Below are 19,269 nucleotides of genomic sequence, written 5' to 3' on the forward strand. Positions count from 1 at the left end.
TATAATCTTCTGCATTGATCAAATCAGTAAAGAGAAGATAAGAAGTACCTGTCATTTTAAAGAAACAGTTGTATACAATCAGGCTCATGCTTTTCAAACCACTAATGTTAAAAATATCTGCAAATCACCCCCTCACAGGAACAGATGATGCCCTGCCCTGTGTTGGGATGGTGGAGACACACTGCCTAAGTGGGGGCTTTTTAGGGCCTTGAGTCAGATACAGGGTTTAGCCAGCTACAGAAACAAATAGGAACAATAAGCTAAGCCCAAAGTAACCCAGGTTTGGGCATATTGTAAGAAGTTTGAGAAGAATGACAAGTAGATCATCTCTTACTTACTTAAAACAGTTTGGCTCTCTCTAAACGAAATTTATATGAATCACACACACACAAAAAAAGATCATACTCCACATCGGAGAATCTAGCATGTAATGCAATTACCATCACTTGCATCCTCTGATATCTCTAAGGTTCTTCCAAACGCTGCTGCCCATACCATAATATGAAATAACAATGAAGACTAACAGAGCTTTCTCTTTTATTAAAAGGTCTTATGTAAACACAGAAGATTTTCAGTGGGTTTTTTCAAAGGAATAATTTAAGAGTAAGAAGACATTAAACAAAGCCGAAAGGTAGCATTTAAAATAGATACAATTTTATGTATTGTCTTATTACAGGATACACAGAGCCTGTAGAACTCCTTGCCCCCAAGACATGATTAGGCTCAAAATATAGAGCCCCAATAATTTAGAGTTGTTTGAATTGGTAAGTTTTTTCAAACTCAGAAGCCCAAGACGAGTTCACGCACAGGATGATAATCTCAAAAGGAAAACCACCATTTCACACATTTCACAGAACCTATTTCTTGTTCAGAGCTCATCGTCTCTTTGTAACATATCTCAGTTTCTTCTAATACAATTGAATCTCCAGATGGAATTACAGAAAGATTGCTAGTTGCCAGCTTTGCTTTTCTTACCATGCCTAACAGCAGGATGGCAGCAATTTCCTCAAGCTTTTTCAAGCAAACCTAGAGGGGCTTGTTTACCAGCTCTCTGCAGCTCTGATTAAAATAAATTACAAATAATTGCCATGAATTCAGACAAGGTATAAGAACCCTAAATACTTGTTAAAAACTAAGTGCTCAGAAGATACGGTAATGACATTTTCATGCAAAACTACATAAAAATTTGATAGGCAGTATGGATAAGTATAATCTAAAAACCTATTCCACACTTAATGAAGGCTACAAAAGGCTATGTTTAGAAGCAATGACATTTTCCAGCTGCAAATGGGGTGCAAAGGCATTGCTATTAGCCAGTTAAAGAGACTCTTACTCTTATTAAAATTTGTTCCTAAATTCATTTCTCAAGTTAATATATAATGTAAACTGCCAGAAGGGGACACAATGGGCATCAGAAATACAACTAATAAACAAACAACATATAGTTACAGAAGTTAGCTTTGTTTAGAAAAAATATGTTATTATGCAATGCAAGGGTCAGCAACCTACAGCCCCAGGACCAGCCCATCTAGCCATTTCATCTGGCCTGTAAAACCAGGATGTCAGCAGCAATTTGGTGGGGTGAAGTGAGGAGAATCAGTGGTATTTCAGTGGCAGGCGAAGTGGTGGCAGCAACCATGTTGCAAGCATACCAAGCATGGTAATTCGGTGGCAGGGGAAGCAACAGCAAGGCACTGAGTTGTAAGCAGCAGCTGGCCTTCAGACAGAGCTGCATTAATTCAGTCCACTCCTGCTAAAAGGTTGCTGACCCCTGATCTAATGGGTTCTGGCAATTCTGCATTATTTTATAAATTTTACTTTTCTGTTCCTCAGTGTAAGGAAAGTAAATCAACAGAAAAGCAATACAACTCTGTTCCTTCTGTGTTCTGGCTGTGGCCGATTATACAAAGGTTATTCTCTCAGCTGGTAATGAGTGATATTGTAGCAACGATGGTCCAGGAATTATGCAAGTAGCAAGAATTTCTTAGGGTGATAACTTTTATTGGACCAACTTTATACTGATAAAGTCAGACACTCTTTCAAATGGAAAGCATTCTTCTTCAGATCAAAAGACTATGCAAGTGGGCCCAATATAAAATATAATCCCAAAAAATCCTTGCCTCTCACCTGGTCTCAACAGAAATTTTAGTGCCAGAGGAACAGTCTCCTGACTCTTATCTCAACAACATTGTCAGCAGTGAGTAGGAGTTCTTCTCTTGGTGTATTTCACTGATTACTAGGGTCCCCCTCTCTGTGTTTTAAACTCTTAAGAAATCAGTAAAACAAACTCCAGCTCTACCATACTGAAAGAATGGTAACACCATGAAACCTTACTATCATTCAATAACCAGGTGAATGCCCTTGTAATACTCTCAGTTGTGTTTTAGAGTGTGGTTATTTATTTATTCATTTTTTACAAGTGCTGATTATGAAAAAATAGGGGGGAGGTTCTTCACGCAATAGGACTTAAATCCAGGAAGAAACTTATGCACAACCTTAAATGCAGTAGCTTGCAATACAAAACTTTAAGTACAGCAAACAATGAAGGATCTCTCTGAATCAGAGCCCAGAGCTGTTCCATGTATGTTGTCATGTGTTTTGTCTACTTGTCTCTTTTGCTCATTCAGTCCTAGTCCTGCCATTGACTGTACACAGATATTCCCCTGTGCATCACTGACAGTAAATGGAGCTCCACGTACACTTCACGTACACATCCATACACTCAGATGCTGCGTTGGGGGCCTATAATGAGGAGCACTTAATGAGGTAAAGATTATTCCTGTCTAATTCATCAGACTGGAGGAAAGTTTTCACACACTTCAAGGTCCATCAGAAAAATGATAGGAGATTTTGACCCTAGCAGGTCAGTCTCCCTTTTGTAGCAGAAACTCATGATGTGGGATTGGATATTTATATGAACATATATCCTGAATACATTCAAATATGGATTTGTTTGCCTACACCTTGTATCAGTATAAAGACTCCAATAGGAACATGCTTACTTAAAATTAGTTTACTTGGTATCCCAGATATTAAAACAAGCTGGTGAGTAATCTGTTAATAATTTACAGTCAAAGAAGTTTTGAAAAATCTTGCCCATGTTCATATTATCTCTTTAGCTTATGACTACAGGAAAAATGTCTTCCTGTTATACTAAAGTGAATGCAATAACTTTATCCTCCATTGTGAACTAAAAGGTCACCACCACAATTATATGAAAGTGAGAAATATTTTACCATAGGCACTTTTAGGTGAGCAATTAGGAATTCTAATTACTCTAATGCAGCATATCCCCAAGCGCCAGCTTTATGAATGAAAAGTTTGAAATGAGATTTGTCTCCATTAAGAGCTGCTTCTGCCTTCCATGGGGAAACAGACTGCCTTTGAATTTTATGTTCTAAAAACTAAGCCATAGGAGGCAGAAGGCCAGGGCTTGGGTGGGGCTTAGTCCCCCCAAACTAATCTTGCAGAGGCCAGCGGCAGCAGCAGGACAACAGCACTGCTCGGTGTGCAGCCAGGCCAGCACCCCACACGCACTCGACTCCACGCAGCTGAGGAAGAGGCTAACCACGCATGCGTCACATCTCACAGAGCACGATAGGGGTTATAGTTCTCATACTGATGCATGCACTCAACCGCCCCCCCCCCAAAATAATATTTTCTTCCTCTGTCTATGCTAAGCACACAACAGCTGCATCATATTCCAGACAGTAAAGCAGAAGGGGACGAGTAGCTTGGTCATTTGGCTGTTTTGCCTTTTTCCTTCACAGAAAATGAATAGCCAGTATGTGCGCCATGAGGTCCGTGGATGTGAAACTAGTAACCTGAGAAACTTCTGGGAAAAGGCAATTGAAAAGCAAACTCAGTACCTGCAAACTGAAAAAGAACGTCAACAAAAGAGTGCTCTGACCAAGTAAGTGCATTTGCGGGGGGAGGGACTGAGGTTTGAGTTAACATGCTCATTTTTTCTAATTGTAAATGGTGTGTGCCATGGACAGCAGAATTACAGCATGGATTATTATAGAACAGAGCTGTCTAAGTGGACAGCCATGGGCCACGTATGGCTTGCAAGAGGTTGACGTGCAACTCATGGGCTCTTGCCTGGCCACAACTCTCCTCACTGCTTTTGCTACAGTGGCAGCTAGTGTCTCCAGGCTTCTCCTCTTCCCCTGGCTTCAGCTTCATACCCCCAGTCCTAGGGGTGGGGTGGAGCACTGGGAGAGACTGGAGTGCCTGTGCTGTGCATGCAGAGGTGGAAGGAGAGGGCTGCTCATGCTGAGAGGGAGCCAGGTTGTGCATACTGCACTCATGGCAGAGAGCCAACTACCCATGTGGCACACACAACTGTGATGGGGGTGGGACTGCCCATGCAGTGGAAGAGCTGCGCTGGGTGAGCTGCCCCTGCCATGAGCAACACCTAGGTCTGTTGCCTGCTTAGTGTGTGGCCCCCAGCTGCCCAGAAGTTGGAAAGCCTTGTTATAGAACAGTGGTTTTCAACCTGTGGTCCATGGACCCCGGGGGGTCTGCTGACTATGTCTAAGGGGTCCACAAAGGTTCGCTATGATCAATCAAAAGTATGTGAGCACCCACACTTACAATTCCAAGGGGTCCACACGTCCATTCGAAATTCCCAAAGGGGTCTGCAAATAAAGAAAGGATGAAAACCACTGTTACAGAACAAAAAAGTTAACACGTGGCCTCAATGTTTTTCAACACTGGCTGAGAAGATAGTTCACTCCTGCCTGTTAAAGGGGGGCACATTGTAGCCCCTGGTCAAGCTACTTAAGCTACACTTGCCTTACACTTACACTTGCTCTATCTGGTCCTGTGTGAACCACAGGGCTTGACTTCACTTCAGACTTACCTCAGTCACTAGAAACTCTGTCCCTAGACATTCCCCCCACTTTGGCCATGTTTTCACTAGGAAAAAAGGTCCTTCATGTTACCTTATGTCCCTAATAAAGAAAAAGCAGACAGAAAGCAGGGCAGAGTGGCATCCTATAGATTAAGTAATTCAGAGAGGCATAAGCTTTTATAACCAAAAATTTACTTCATCAGATGCTATGACTAGTTAGTAAGATTATACCTCTCTGAATTATTTAATCTGTAAGAAGCCACTCTTTCTGTTTTATACCTGACTGACACAGCTTATTACCAGGGATCTACTTAAATTGCGGTTTTGTGATTTTTGTAAAAACCGCAAAAGATGGCAATCTCTGTGATCACTGTGAAAAAATGACATTAGCCATGATTTCCCATGGAACCAACCAAAAAAAATGCTTACTAGAATACAAAGAAAGCATGGCAACTGCTGCCGCCATATAGCACGTGATTTGTAAGAAGTACTGAGAGGCTGAGCTAGTAACGTAGACTAAGTGAAGGCACCAGTCAGGAAAGGAAAAGTGTTTGGGTGACATTCAGTGGCAAGGGATGAGCCACCAGGGCCCCTGCACCACCCAGTGGCAAGGCTGCTGCAAAATGCCCATGAAATTAGCTCCACATGCCATGAATGGGCAGTGAAAAACCCTTTGTCTCACTTATTACCTCTCTTGGCACAAAAAAAAGGCAATTAATGTTAGCAGATTTAGGTAAACTTTAGAGTCTGCTAGGGCACTTTTATGCATGCTTCAGGGGTGGGGGGGCACTAATTAGAGCAGCCCCAAGAGCTGATCTAATTAAAGCCCCACGCTCCCTCGTGTATCAGCATCCCCTAACTTCAGAGTGGCAGCGGAGACATTTGAACTAAAGCTTAAACAAGCTTTAGTTTAAGCATCCCTGCTGCCATTTTGAAGTGCGGGGATGCTGATACACAAGACTTGGAGGCTGACTGGAGTGCGGTAATTACCACGCTCCAGCAGACTCAATTAATTGAGTCTGCTCCAATGCACTGTAATCAGCACATCATATTACTGTAATCACTATACTGGAGTAACCTAAGCCTCACAGCATGTGTACAGACACCCCTAGCGTGTGAAAATTACAAGCTGTCTTATTCTCAATAAAATAATTCTTCATGCTAGTTCTTACTACAAAGTAAGGACACATTTTTTCCCACGAAAAAGCATACCTTATGGGGGTTTTTTAACTTTTAACTTAGTTTCTCCAGGCCTCTGTTCTCCATTAGTAACATTTTCTCACTTTTGTCTATTTTAGGGGAGGAAGATCTCATTATGAATCAGTGCAGTGTCTAGTACAGTGGGGCTTGATCCCGTTCTGCTGTCCTGTAATAAAAAATAATTGCCATCTCACTCCTAAATATCTGGGATATTTGTAAAAGCAGCTTCAGTATGTGTAGTCTGTCTAGTGCAGACAGGCTGAGGAAGCCTCTGCAGTTGGTGTGTGCTCTTCCTGGATGGAATGAATAGTAAAGAAAAAAAATGTCCAACTATTTAAGTTGGTCTAATAAAAAATATCAGATTCACCCAAAGAACCTTGTCTGCCTATGTCCTTAGACCAACACAGCTACAACCTACACCTCTAAAAAAATTACGATATTGTCCATCAGGTGGCAGCAGTGAATCTGGAGAAATAAAGGATGACCTAAAAGACCTTTTGTCAAACAGGGGGCATGAGAGATTAAAAACTAGCAAAGAATATAAGACTTAGTGCTCACCTTAGGTTTAAAATTTGACTTTAATGGTATGCCTAGGAACATCAAACTATATTCCTGATTTTGATAGTTCTACTTTAATCATTACTGCTGGTGGAACTGTACCCATGATAGAGAACTGCTAAGCAGAGAAATCTGGTATCTGTCATGAAAAACTGAAACCTTTTTGTTCATACAGATCTTTATATCATGTTTCTAGACTCAGAAATGAATGGATGGAAAGGCTGGAAAAAAAGCTAAAGATGCTGAGGACCCAAACTGAAGATTCAGCTAGCTGAAGATCTCAGACCTCTTCTGCATTTGAAAACTAAAGAAAGCTATTTTGCAGGAGAAAAATTAGAGGGTGATACAAATGCTCAGTGTATTTTTATTTACAAATGTAAATTAGATTAGGCTGTTCATAAGTGATGAGATTTACTATCTAGCACAACCTTTCATTTAGTGAAGCTTGAAAGTATAATACTAGTGGTTCTTTGGTCCAGAAATACCTGGAAAAGGAGTTTATCATCATGCTAGCTAAATGTTTTTTAAAACGAGTCTTCCTCCACATACTGATATGATACAGCAGTTTATTGTTGTGGTTTCCTTTTGAGATTGCTTAATAAATGTTTGGATTTTGATTCTGTGAATGACAGTGCAACACCAAAAATATACCCACAAAACAAATATACTGAAGTGCAATTCACAGTGCAATAGTATTTAAAAAGTGTTCTTATTTGGCTAACCTGCATTAACTAACTAGTTTAGTAAAGGGCAGACAACTTGGATTCTCATCCCAGTTAATGGTTGGAGTTCAGCCCCAGGCTTTCCAGTTGGTTTCAATTTAGTCTGCTTACCCAAGTTAAGAAGCAGGGTTGGCTTGTTATGTCCTATTTTAACCTGAGGTAACTAACCACATTTAGACTATTTGAGTCACCTAACTGAGGCTAGCCAACCCAAACTAAGAATGTACCATTTTGTGTAAAGTAGACATACCGTAAAGTATATCTGTTTTTCCAATACACCTTAGAAGTAAGTCTTGTTTCCTTTCATATCTCCATCAAATGAATTGTTATGAAGTACCTCCATTGCTAAAATCTGTCAGTTTGCAATTACCTTTAACAATACAGAAGTGTTTCAGTAGAGTGCTGCTTCTCTTTTAGGGTGACTGGTTCCTTCCCACCACAGGACCTGAAGTAATGTACCACGAAATGGATTGTTTTAAACACACTAAAAATCTTTTACCCTCAGTTGCTCAGCTTTCAGTCTCTTGTAATGCCCTCATTTCACTAGTTCTCCACTCATCCCTATTGTTTCAGTGTAGACAAGGTTTTAATTGACAATGGAGAAAAAAAAGCCAAAAAAAAAGACTGTGTGTTTTAAATAGTTTAGGCTGTCTGCCTATTCATTATAAAGCAAAAACAAACAAACCCCAACATGGCTTTGACATGTCCTGAGGTCAAAAATTAAATCTGATGTCTGTTCTTCCAATGGGACTCATGTGCATGCAAATGATAGCCTAATGAGGAGCCTGAACATTTGTTAATGCATTCAAAACAACCTTGGGACACAAGCTGTTAAATCAAGTTATCAAAAGGTATTTACCAAACTTTCAGAAAGAGCTTCCCTGTTAGCTGAAAATGCCTACAAGCTGTTATGGTCAATTTCTTCAATGTATTTGTTTTCTTATGCCATTTTCAAAGGGATATTAAACTAAAATGGGAACAGACATGCTTATGCTTGAATATGAGTGCCCAACAAAGGAGCTGTAGCTGTATACACTGTATACTGTAGACTCTCCCTATGCCTGAAGAAGGGTGTTTGTGCCTGAAAGCTTGTAAAGAACAATTTTTCCAACTATTTAGTTAATTTAATAAAAAATGCCACATTTACCCAAAGAATTGTGTCAGAGCTGTATACTAGCATTATTATAATGGTAAATGTCCCTGTGTAGACATCCAAATTCCAATCAGCTTCAGTAGGAGCCAGGCTCCTTTGAAAAATCCTAATATCCCCCGACTTATTTTTCATTCAGTGTCCACTGAAACCAGGAACCAAATTCTGTTCTCAGGGTTGTACCAGTTTTTACATGTGTTTAACTGAGATTAGAACTTAAATCGGCGGCGGGCAATTCTTTCAGGCAGAGGGCCACTTACTGAGTTTTGGCAAGCCATCAAGGGCCGCATGACAGGCAGCCAGGGACAGATAAATATTAATTTTCTGAAATTTTTAGGGGCCCTGCAGGCTGGATAGAATGACCTGGCAGGCCGCATCCAGCCCACAGGCTGAATTTTGTCCATCCCTGACGTAGATCTAGTGGTCTAAGAAATGGTAGCATTTTGTGCCACATATTGAACAAGTGAAAGAATTGAATAAAGTGCAAAACAGGAGAGACAGAATTTGCACATCTCAAAGCACTGACAAAGGTGCCCTAGAAGTAAGAATTCAACTATAGGCCTTAGGTAGTTTAGACCAGGGATGTCCAACCCCTAAGCAGCTCCTGGGCACACCAAGTAGACTGCAACGTTGTGAGCCATAAGCACCGCCCCCCCCAACACATACATTTTGCAGCTGTACCACATACATGGGCATTCCCCTCCTTCGCCCCAAAAGCCCACCAGCTATGGGCTCCCCCGTATACTGCAGGTTCCCCAAGCACTGTGCCACACCACCTTTGGGGCATGCACAGGAAATAGAATCCCAAGGGGAAGCCTGGAGCCCCACCCCATCTGCTACTGCTGCTAGCATGATAGGGAGAGTGGTAGCTGGGTGGGAGCCCAGGGTTCACAGATTAACCCCTTGTGGGCCACATGCAGCCCTCCAGCCACCAGTCCTGGTTTATACTATGTACCCTTTTCCCCCTCCAATAAAATTAGCAAAGGAAAGCAGAATTGTTAGTTTCCACCATGGTCGAGGAAAAGAAGAGGTATGGGGTAGCAGCTCAACACCGCAACAGCTGATATTACAAGCACCTGATATCACAGAACTTTATTTAAATGTCAAAGAATAATGTGTTGTGGGATATCTTTACCAAAAGTGGAAAAATAAGGTTGAGGGTAAACTGAAATTTAGTGGTGAATGTACCACCTCCAGCCTAGTTCTGGATTTCACTCAGTTTCCATTTAGCTTTGCAATTTCACCTTTCGTGTCTAGATGAATTATTTTAGCCTCAGGTTCCACCAAGGTAGATTTAGGACTTTGGGTCAAGTAATCTTTATTTATTCAGGTGCTAGCAAACCATTTTGATTACAAACTCAATCACACTTCTAGGAGTAATCTGTCCAGTAGCTTTATAAATTACTAGTAACAGAGCAGTATATTAAACAGAGCAATAAATACAATTTAATATCAATCAGCAAAAAACTAAAATGTGATAAAATTGAAATACAGGTCTAAATGTCAAGAAACAAACTTAGTAAGTAGCAAGAGCAGAAGGTGACTGTGATAGGTTGAATACATAGGAATATAAGCCTGTAATTCACTTTGGAGGTCATTATAGAAATCAAAAGGAAGCAATAGGTCAATCACACTCTTTTACAAGGTGCAGATTTGAGAACAAGATGAAACAATGAAAAAGGTTCCTTACCTGCAGACCACAGGAGTAGCATTAGTTGATAAAACAATGTAGGCTCTATCATCTCATATTGCCAAACAGGATCCTCCAAAGATCACTTTGGATTATTTTTCAATCACTCCTAGTCATGGTAGAGATTTCAGCAGGCTGCAATATGCAATTATTACGGTAAAATCTAATCATTTAAAAACAATTTCTCAAAGAAACACTTCATTCCACTTAACTTTTTCAGGCCAAATTCTTACATTGTTCCTGAGCGTAAAAATGGGATACCTATAGCAATCCACTTTTAATTGTGTTCGTAATTCCAGTGTGTAAGGTATTTGCCTAACATTTCTAATTTAATTTTATTCTTCTGCCTCTCTCAGATACAGTATAACTAAAAGATGCCTTTTTCATCTCACATACATGTTACAGAACTACTCTTTAAAAGCATATACAGGCATACCTCGGAGATATTGCGGGTTCGGTTCCAGCAATAAAGCGAATATCGCAATAAAGCAAGTCACACGAATTTTTTGGTTTCCCAGTGCATATAAAAGTTATGTTTACACTATACTGTAGTCTATTAAGTGTGCAATAGCATTATGTCTAAAAAAACAATGTACATACCTTAATTAAAAAATACTTTATTGATAAAAAAATGCTAACCATCATCTGAGCCTTCAGCAAGTCGTAATCTTTTTGCTGGTGGAGGGTCTTGCCTCGATGTTGATGGCTGCTGACTGATCAGGGTGGTGGTTGCTGAAGGTTGGGGTGGCTGTGGCAATTTCTTAAAATAAGACAACAATGAAGTTTGCCGCATCGATTGACTCTTCCTTTCTCGAAAGATTTCTCTGTGGCATGCGATGCTGTTTGATAGCATTTTACCCACAGTAGAACTTCTTTCAAAATTGGAGTCAATCTTCTCAAACCCTGCCGCTGCTTCATCAACTAAGTTTATGTAATATTCTAAATCCTTTGTTGTCATTTCAACAATGTTCACAGCATCTTCACCAGGAGTAGATTCCATCTCAAGAAACCACTTTCTTTGCTCATCCATAAGAAGCAACTCCTCATCCGCTAAAGTTTTGTCATGAGATTGCAGCAATTCAGTCACATCTTCAGGCTCCACTTCTAATTCTAGTTCTCTTGCTATTTCTACCACATCTGCAGTTACTTCCTCCACTGAAGCCTTGAACCCCTCAAAGTCATCCATGAGGGTTGGAAAAATGGCGCCGACGGAAAAATGGCGCCAATAGACTTGCTCAACGCAGGGTTGCCACAAACCTTCAATTTGTAAAAAACGCAATATCTGCAAAGCACAATAAAGCGAAGCGCAATAAAACGAGGTATGCCTGTATATTAGACCAAATAAGAATAGCAAAGTTTTATCACCATCTAAAACAAACACTAAATAAACCTGAATCTAAATCCCTTCAGACTCTATTTATGAGATGTACACTCTGTGTTACCATGAGAATGACAGATTCTCCATTTTATCTGTATTAATGGGCCTTCTACTGTACAGATAAGGGCTGACACCTGTGAACAATGATTCTGTCAGTAATTTAACAGACTGCAACCTCTTAGCAGTTTATCCGGAAGTGTGCTCAAGGAAATGTTTAGATACCGTTCTTTAACATTGTTCCTAACCAGTGTTCTTCTACAAAACAGAAAATGCCTTTATGTTTGCTTATTTGTAGGAAATAAAACAAAATAAATACAGGTGTTATGGCAGTGCATTGAACTTGTGTGACTTTCTGGAAGTAGAGCAAAGTCATTTCTGGCTAACACAGTAGCACCAGTGCTGGCTGACAGATTAGATGACTGGGTGAACTTTCTACACCTGACACAGCAGTTTGTGTACTGAAGGGTATGTCCTGCTACTGTAGTATGGCTTCTGAATCTCCCACAACTGCAGTGTCTTGAGAGTGACATCCAGTGGCCACATATGCCATACCCAGAGTGATTCTCTTGTGTCTGTCCAGCCATTGTGTTTGCTTGAGGTTTTGTTCATTTAAGAGTACCAGTGCTTAACAGAAGAAAGCACGCCAGACTGAGTTCTACCCCAGTTTAGATACATGATACAGTTATCAACACTGCAGGTAATTCCTCACAAGATATCAAATCTAGGATTCTTACTTTAAATTCTCTGTAATGTTAAAATATTGAGGTATCTATATTACAACAACACATGGAGGCCTCAGCTGTGACCAGGATCACATTGTGGTAGGCAGTGTACAGAAACATCCTGTTCATAAGAGTACTTAACCCATGCTGTTTACACTTTACTGGAAAATCTGGATAAAAGAGTGAGAGGAAAGACACAGGAAGAGAAGGGAGATGTTTTGCCTGGGCTCATATCTCAGTGGCACAGCTGTGGTACCCAGTCTAGGTACGAAGTCCCTATCCAGTGCCCTAGCATTTTGACCGAACTGCAGTACCATGTAGCCACTTCTCTAACCAGAGATAATATCCTTGGGCATTTCACTGCCTCATATAATCCAGAGAAGACATGAAATGTGATATGTGAAAACTCAAACTATTCTGACCCCAACCTAAGAAATACATCACATTGCAAATAGCCTATTGGTGCAATGAAACTATTTTTCCCTTTTAGTATTCCACACTTTGCACCTTCCAAACTGGTGTTGTTTCTCAGAAGCTAAGTTACAAAAAGCAAATATCTTTGAACCAAAGAGATAGGGACATTGTATTTGAGAAATTTGGGACCTAATTGGAACACAGTAGGGGGTGGGTTGGGGAGGGAAGAAAAAGTAAGGGGGAAATGAAGATTATTTCAGCTAAATAAATTTGGAGAAGCAAGATTATGATTTTTAGAAGGGTGTTTGAAGAATGTGGAAGGAGAGATTACCTGAAAATGAAAGGGCTTGAATTTGATTCATTTGAAGTACTAATATTCAGGACAGATTGTATTATTTTGAACTGGTCTACTCATCCCAATGTATAACACCTCTAGTCACTGAGAGGCATTCTTGTCTTAGTCAAGCTGTTGTGCATGCTTAAGGGATCCTCAAACTGACATTTGTCAATTAAACTTTAATTTAAATACAGAGTGTAGGATTAACCAACCTTGGGACCAAATTTCAACTTTAACATACATTACCAGCCCTCAAGTACATGTTGAAGCTCACTGAGCAATTAGATATGAAACTGTACACTATAACTTCAGCACCCTTTCTTTTCAGTCATTTGGTAAGCTTCACATACCTTATTTGACATAGAACAAACTGGCTTTTATCTTGTAAAATGACTTGTTAGGACAGTCAAAATGATTCTTCAGGGCTAATGACAGCCTCATCTGGGTCTTGAAATAGTGCATTCAAGTCAATACTGCACCTGACCAAAGTAGGATCTGTTCTGCGTTAAACAAACCAGGTACAGCTTTCAGCAGTGAGAAGAATCTCAACAGAGTATAGACTAGGGGTACCAAGCATACGGCCCACAGGCTGGATTCAGCCATCAGAGCCCCGTCATCTGCCCTCCAGTGATACCCCTGGGTCTGATCAGACCCACATGCAGCATGGCATGCACTAGCAGTGCAGGGCCAGTCCACAGGTCAGATTGGGCCAACAGAGCCCTTCCTTCCCTGTCCTTTCCCCTCCTCCTCGTGCAGCGTGGATCCTGGAGTGGGTGAGGCAGCCAGTGTGTACAGTGTGGCTGCTGCTCTGGCTGCACTGCACTACAAGCATTGCCTGTTCCAGCCACCCCAGGATCTGTGCTGCACACAGCACCAGTCTGCCACCAGATCAGGTATGCTCAGGGGAAGGGAAAGGAAGGGGCCCAATCCAGCTCATGAACTAACCCCACTCCACTCATCCAGCCTGTGAGACCAGATGAGTTCAACATACCTGGTAGAGACAAACCCAAAAAAAAGAAAGGGTACTTAAGTAAGAATGGAGAAAAACTGCAATTGAGTTGAATGTGTTCATAAGCCCAGTGTTTCTAGAGGTATGCCTCCAAAGAAATGTCTCTGTTGTATGTTGCCAAATGTTATCCATGTACTGCACATTTATTTTTCTAATTATCTACTCTCTGCAATGACTGGCAGCCAGTTTGAAAGGCAGAGGTTAGTGTAGGCTGCTAGAGAGACAGCTCACAGTGTGCTCTCACATATACATCTTACTTTTCTTCTCTATTTGCTGGTCTATTAATATAAAGAGAATGTCATTATGATACAATTTACTTTCTGCTTGTGAGTAAGCATAATAATCCTGTCTTCACCCCAGATATCTGCAGTCCAGTCCAGCTTCTGTTTATATACTGAGGAAGCAAGAAGCCTCAGCATTGCTCTCAAAGCCATTCCTGCCTAATTATTTGCTTATCTGTGAAAACACTGCACGTGGCTTTGGCTACAGTTGCCTTAAGAGTGTCTACACCTTCCTGAGAAGCCTGCATTTATCCCCATTGCCTCCCTCCTTCTGAGTAGTGTTTTGCTTCATTTCATCACTCTTCTGTCCCAAAGGGCTGAGTGCAGTAAACTTGGTTCACCCTGTAACCTGAGTGCATTGCTTCTGTAACCTTACTGGCCCTTCATTATTTTGGAAATGAAAGGCACAAGTCTACAGAGACATGTAATAATGACCTGTCAAAATTCACTTTAGAAAATAAAGCTATTTTTGAATTGGGGAGCATTTTCAGGAACTGACTTCAACATTTTAAGACTTAATGCAGCATCTCCAAAATGCAAATAGTAATACCAAATGTTTAAAGAAAAAAAATCTCCCTATCCTGATACGAGACCTTAATATCGAATTCCGTCACAATTATCAAACCCTTTGAAAACAGAGGAAATACTGACACAGCCTTATCCACAGACAGGAAAAAAGCAGTGCTGTTGTAATTACTGAATGCAATATATAATCTGTATGGTGCTCTAAGTCAAAAGGAAAATGAGGGGCTTTGCATAATGTTGAAAATCAATCAGGGCTTTGATGTTGCTCTAATCCTACACTATCTAATACATCATTTCATGTACAAGTGATGTGAATGAAAATTATCATGTCACTTACGATTATTGTAATTAGAAAGGATGGATCAGAAACCAACAGGAGAAAAAAGTATGCTCTATTTGACTTAATTTACTTAAATTAAATGCTATTTTTCAGAATATCTAAGCAGTACTTCATGCCTAGGTGATGATTTTAAGGAAAGAAGTGGAGTTATCGGGTAGTATATTCATGAAGAAAAGCAAAAAGAAATCAGTTCATATAATCTTTGCACTGTCTGAAGTTTATTAGCTGGCAGTGTTACACTGAAGGCCTGTTAACATACAACTGAAAGCCAAACCGGAGGCCAAATACTGGGGCATCTTATATGTCCACAGTATTCAGCTTCACAACTGATGATCATCTATATAGGAAAGTAGTTGCAGTGGAGGCTCTGCACTACAATCCTGATCCCCACTTAGTCAATAGACTCAGTTTTCACTCCTAAAGAGTCAGGGCAGGCCACAAGCCTGCAACATGTATGACCAATAAATCCATGCAACGCTTAGAGATTTAAAATAATAAAAAGAAACCCTGGTGTCCAAATGCATCATTAATAACACAATAAAATCCTAGCAGCACTAAAGAAATTACATTTACAGGAGATCATCCATCCAGAAATCTACCAAAACTGCATTCCATCCTTTCATTGTTATAGGAAACTACTGATGTATGGATGAAAAAGTACAAGAAGTAGCAGGCAGCATCTGCATTAGAGCCTATGGCACTGCAACACAGCCAGCCTGGCTGCTTGTAACTGAATATTCTGCCTTTCAGCCCTGTTATTTTTTCACAAGCTGCAAGAGCTTTCTTCAATCTCCAAGATTTCATTTTGTGGAGCTTGGCAATGTTAGAGAGAGCCAAGGTACATGCTTTTTCCTTAGCTTGACTCCATTCAGGTTTACAACCCAGGTCTTGGTTCACATGAGCCCAAAGGGACAGATTGCTTAGCCCAGTCAGTCTGGGCTCCTATTCAGACCACAAGCAGATGTGGCCATAAACCACCTTTCTGTTACCTCCATCCCAGGATCAGAAGGGACCCTGTAAATACTAAGCTTATGCCCAGCTGTCCACAGCCTAAGGAAGCAATTCTAGCATCAGGAATTAACCTATGACAGAAATGTTTCCTCTTTGCCACATCTCCTATACCATCTCCTCTAGAAAAGTGACTGGGATAGATGGTACAGGAGGCAGTACAGTACCATTCTGGTATAAAATGAGTTTCCTGCTCAAGGGGTGAGTCTACACGTCACCCACAGTGCATGGCCACAACTTCCTGGCCCAGCTCCAGGCACAGCCCTGACCTCAGATTCCAGCACCTGCAATATCTGCTATGTAGGCCGCTAGAGGTCTTGAGTCCTGTTTTTCCCTTTCCACCTCCTGCCTTACAGTCCAGGCAAGCTCAGCCTCCTTCAGCCACGGAACACACTCTGGTCACACCCTGTGACCTCAGGATATACGCGGTGCAATTTCAAATTCAGGGTGCCCCTGACCACACACTTTCAGTGGCCTCTGTCTCCCCTACAGCCACAAATGTGACAAACATTACTTTGAATAGGATGCTGCCCGCATATGTGAAATGGCAAAGGAAACTGGGGTAGTCTTTGAAGTTTTGTATGGCTGCTGCTGATACAGCAACATTGCTAACAGAAAGGAAGCATCAAAATAATGAAACTGAGCAGTTACTTCTGCAGAGCATGTATCTAGAACAGCTCCACAAGATGAACAGCTGTCTCTATGCTTGTCAACTAGGATTGATTGGTGGGACAGGATAGTGATGCAGAACTGAGAGGACGAGTAACGGCAGCAGAGCTCCTGAATGATGAAGGCCACTTGTCCAGAAATGTGCGTAGAACACCTAATATGGAAGCTCCTCTTCCATTCAGAGACTGTGGAGATTATGGACATGATGCCATCACCCTCCAGAAGCTTGCCACTAGTCAGTAGCTAGCTGGGTTGGTGTTGATAGATCAACAGCCAGGGCCACTGTTGTGAAGGCTTATGGTACAACAATGAGGAAGATTTTGTACTGCAACATGAAGTTTGGCAAACCCAAGTTATTAATTGGGATGAACAGATGAGGTATATGAACTGTATGCAGACTATTTATGCTACACAAAAGCCTATTCTTTGTCCCCTTAGCCAAGGCCAAAGACTTTATCGTTCATAGAGGGTATTTCTCCACGGTGCTGCAAAGGCTGGAGTCATCTTAGAACCTTTACTGATGTTAATGTGAGATGGCCTAAAACAGTCCATAAGAACAGGATGAATAGAAACAGTTTGCTGGAATGAGTAAGAGTGATTGTGATCCCAAATCACTACTGAACATTAATACAGTTATGATTCTGCATGTCATTCTAAGAGACTCAGTTTACCCTCTGCTTCTCTGCTTTATGGAGTTTTTTACTCAACATTTAGAGAAGAAAAAAACAGTTTAATTTTACCTAACCCAGCTGTAGAATATCAGTGGAGTGTGTTTTTGGAAGCAAGAAGGGTAGGTAAATTGTTCTTTATCAAATTATTGGATTTTTCTTATCATTGTGCACATGTTATATTTTACACACCTGAAAAAAAGAAGGAGCAAGATCCTGGGAGAAGCATGGGATTAAGAGGTAGAGATACTTTCTATATTTTTTGAATATCAGACTGTGAGAAGACAGCTGTAAAATTTCTAAGTAATCAAGGGGACACAGTCAGGGCTGGATTGTACTCTTACTGTGAAACCAAGGTGTAGCTCTGGATAATGACTGCAGAAAGAATGCATAAGGACATTTATTTTTGTCTGATTTTATTAGGAATTGATAGTGGAGCAGACGATTTATGCACTTTATGAGTTGCCCTATATATACCATGATAATTTTTTCAGCTGAGTTGTACAAAAATCACTTTATTGAGTTAATATAAAACATAAGTAACATATTGCATCACCAATACAAATAATTAGAGAAGTATGTGGTACAAAATTGAACTGAGGCAGGTTTATTGAGTCCTGTAGGTGATATACTCAAAAGGGTTTAGTTTCTCCACCTCCTGTGGGATTCACTATTATAGGAAGGACCCATGTTTATATTGAATGACCTAGTAGTCTCAGTGTCCGTGTCTACATGAGGTGCTGACTACACAGTTGTTACTGTGAAATCATTTAGTACTGGCATAGCCAAGAACTAAATGACTGTGCAGTAACCAGCATTATTGCACAGTAGCATCCTGGCATGGTTGCCTAGTGACACTACTGCACAGTAGCTTGTTATTATTGCACAGTAGTGTCACATCCTGGCTCATGCCCGGTAATGCTACTGTGTAGTAGTAATGAGATACTGTGCAGTAGTAATGAGCTACCATGCAGTATGCATCTCATGTAGATGAAGCAGTTTGATGCACTGTCTATAGTTTTCAAGATGCTGTGAGGTAGTCTGTGTGGTCCTAGACATTTGCTACAAAAGTTGCTCCAATGCAGCTGTCTGCTTCTGCATTGTCTGCATCATGTTACTTCCCAGGGCCTTCTGATCTTTTGAAAATTGTTCTGAGGAATCATCCCTCCTCAACTCCACCTTCATGTCCCTCTGTGAACATGAATTCAATATTTCCTCTCTATGTATAATTTTTAATTTGAAGACTTGTCAGCCTCTCTATAAGTGAACCCACCTTCTCTAACTGGGCTAAGGGATTATAAATACTGTATTAAAGATTTTAAAAAGTACAAGTCCTAATCTGAGTCTTCATGAAAAAACCATTCCATTTCCTGCAATTTTCAAATGACAGTACCATCTTCTCTTCCTATCCTGCAATTGCCTTCCTGATGGTAAGAAGTTTTCCAAATTATTTCCCAATAACGTAGCAAATACCCTGTAGTAAAGGAAGGGTGTCAAGTGGGTGGGGACTAGGGTGAGTATTTGGGTGGCTGTGTTTTTCCATAATTATAGAAGGCAGGTTTAGTAACTGCAGAAGCACCCTTACAAGCTATTGTGAAAGAGAAAATAAAAATAGGAGAGAACCCACAACCAGCTGCAAGGCATTATGGAAAAAGGAGTGAGTAGTGCCCCAGGAGCTGTGGTTTCAGAGCAACTGCTCTGTGAATCTACAGCAGCCCCAGGGAAGAAGTGGAAGTGTGCATG

At 40.8% G+C, this 19,269-nt stretch overlaps 1 protein-coding gene across 1 annotated transcript; it reads left to right on the forward strand.

Moving 5' to 3' along the window:
• The first annotated feature begins 2,639 nt into the window (after nucleotides 1-2,639).
• On the forward strand, nucleotides 2,640-7,259 carry LOC149868438 (protein FAM240B-like). Its single transcript, XM_090037226.1, has 3 exons — nucleotides 2,640-2,766; nucleotides 3,771-3,913; nucleotides 6,810-7,259. Exons 2-3 carry the CDS (start codon nucleotides 3,774-3,776, stop codon nucleotides 6,886-6,888), a joined length of 219 nt encoding a protein of 72 aa, XP_089893352.1. The 5' UTR covers nucleotides 2,640-2,766; nucleotides 3,771-3,773; the 3' UTR covers nucleotides 6,889-7,259.
• Nucleotides 7,260-19,269: the final 12,010 nt, after the last annotated feature.

This window comes from Crocodylus siamensis, chromosome 3 (assembly GCF_052110815.1).
Source record: "Crocodylus siamensis isolate JL-2025a chromosome 3, ASM5211081v1, whole genome shotgun sequence".
NCBI classification, from domain to species: domain Eukaryota; kingdom Metazoa; phylum Chordata; order Crocodylia; family Crocodylidae; genus Crocodylus; species Crocodylus siamensis.

Excerpts from the sequence above, each read along its gene's own strand:
- LOC149868438 (XM_090037226.1), top strand. The coding sequence starts at position 3,774 with ATGAATAGCCAGTATGTGCGCCATGAGGTCCGTGGATGTGAAACTAGT. Across the intron at positions 3,914-6,809 it reads CAAAAGAGTGCTCTGACCAA|ACTCAGAAATGAATGGATGG; the intron begins GTAAGTGCATTT and ends TCATGTTTCTAG.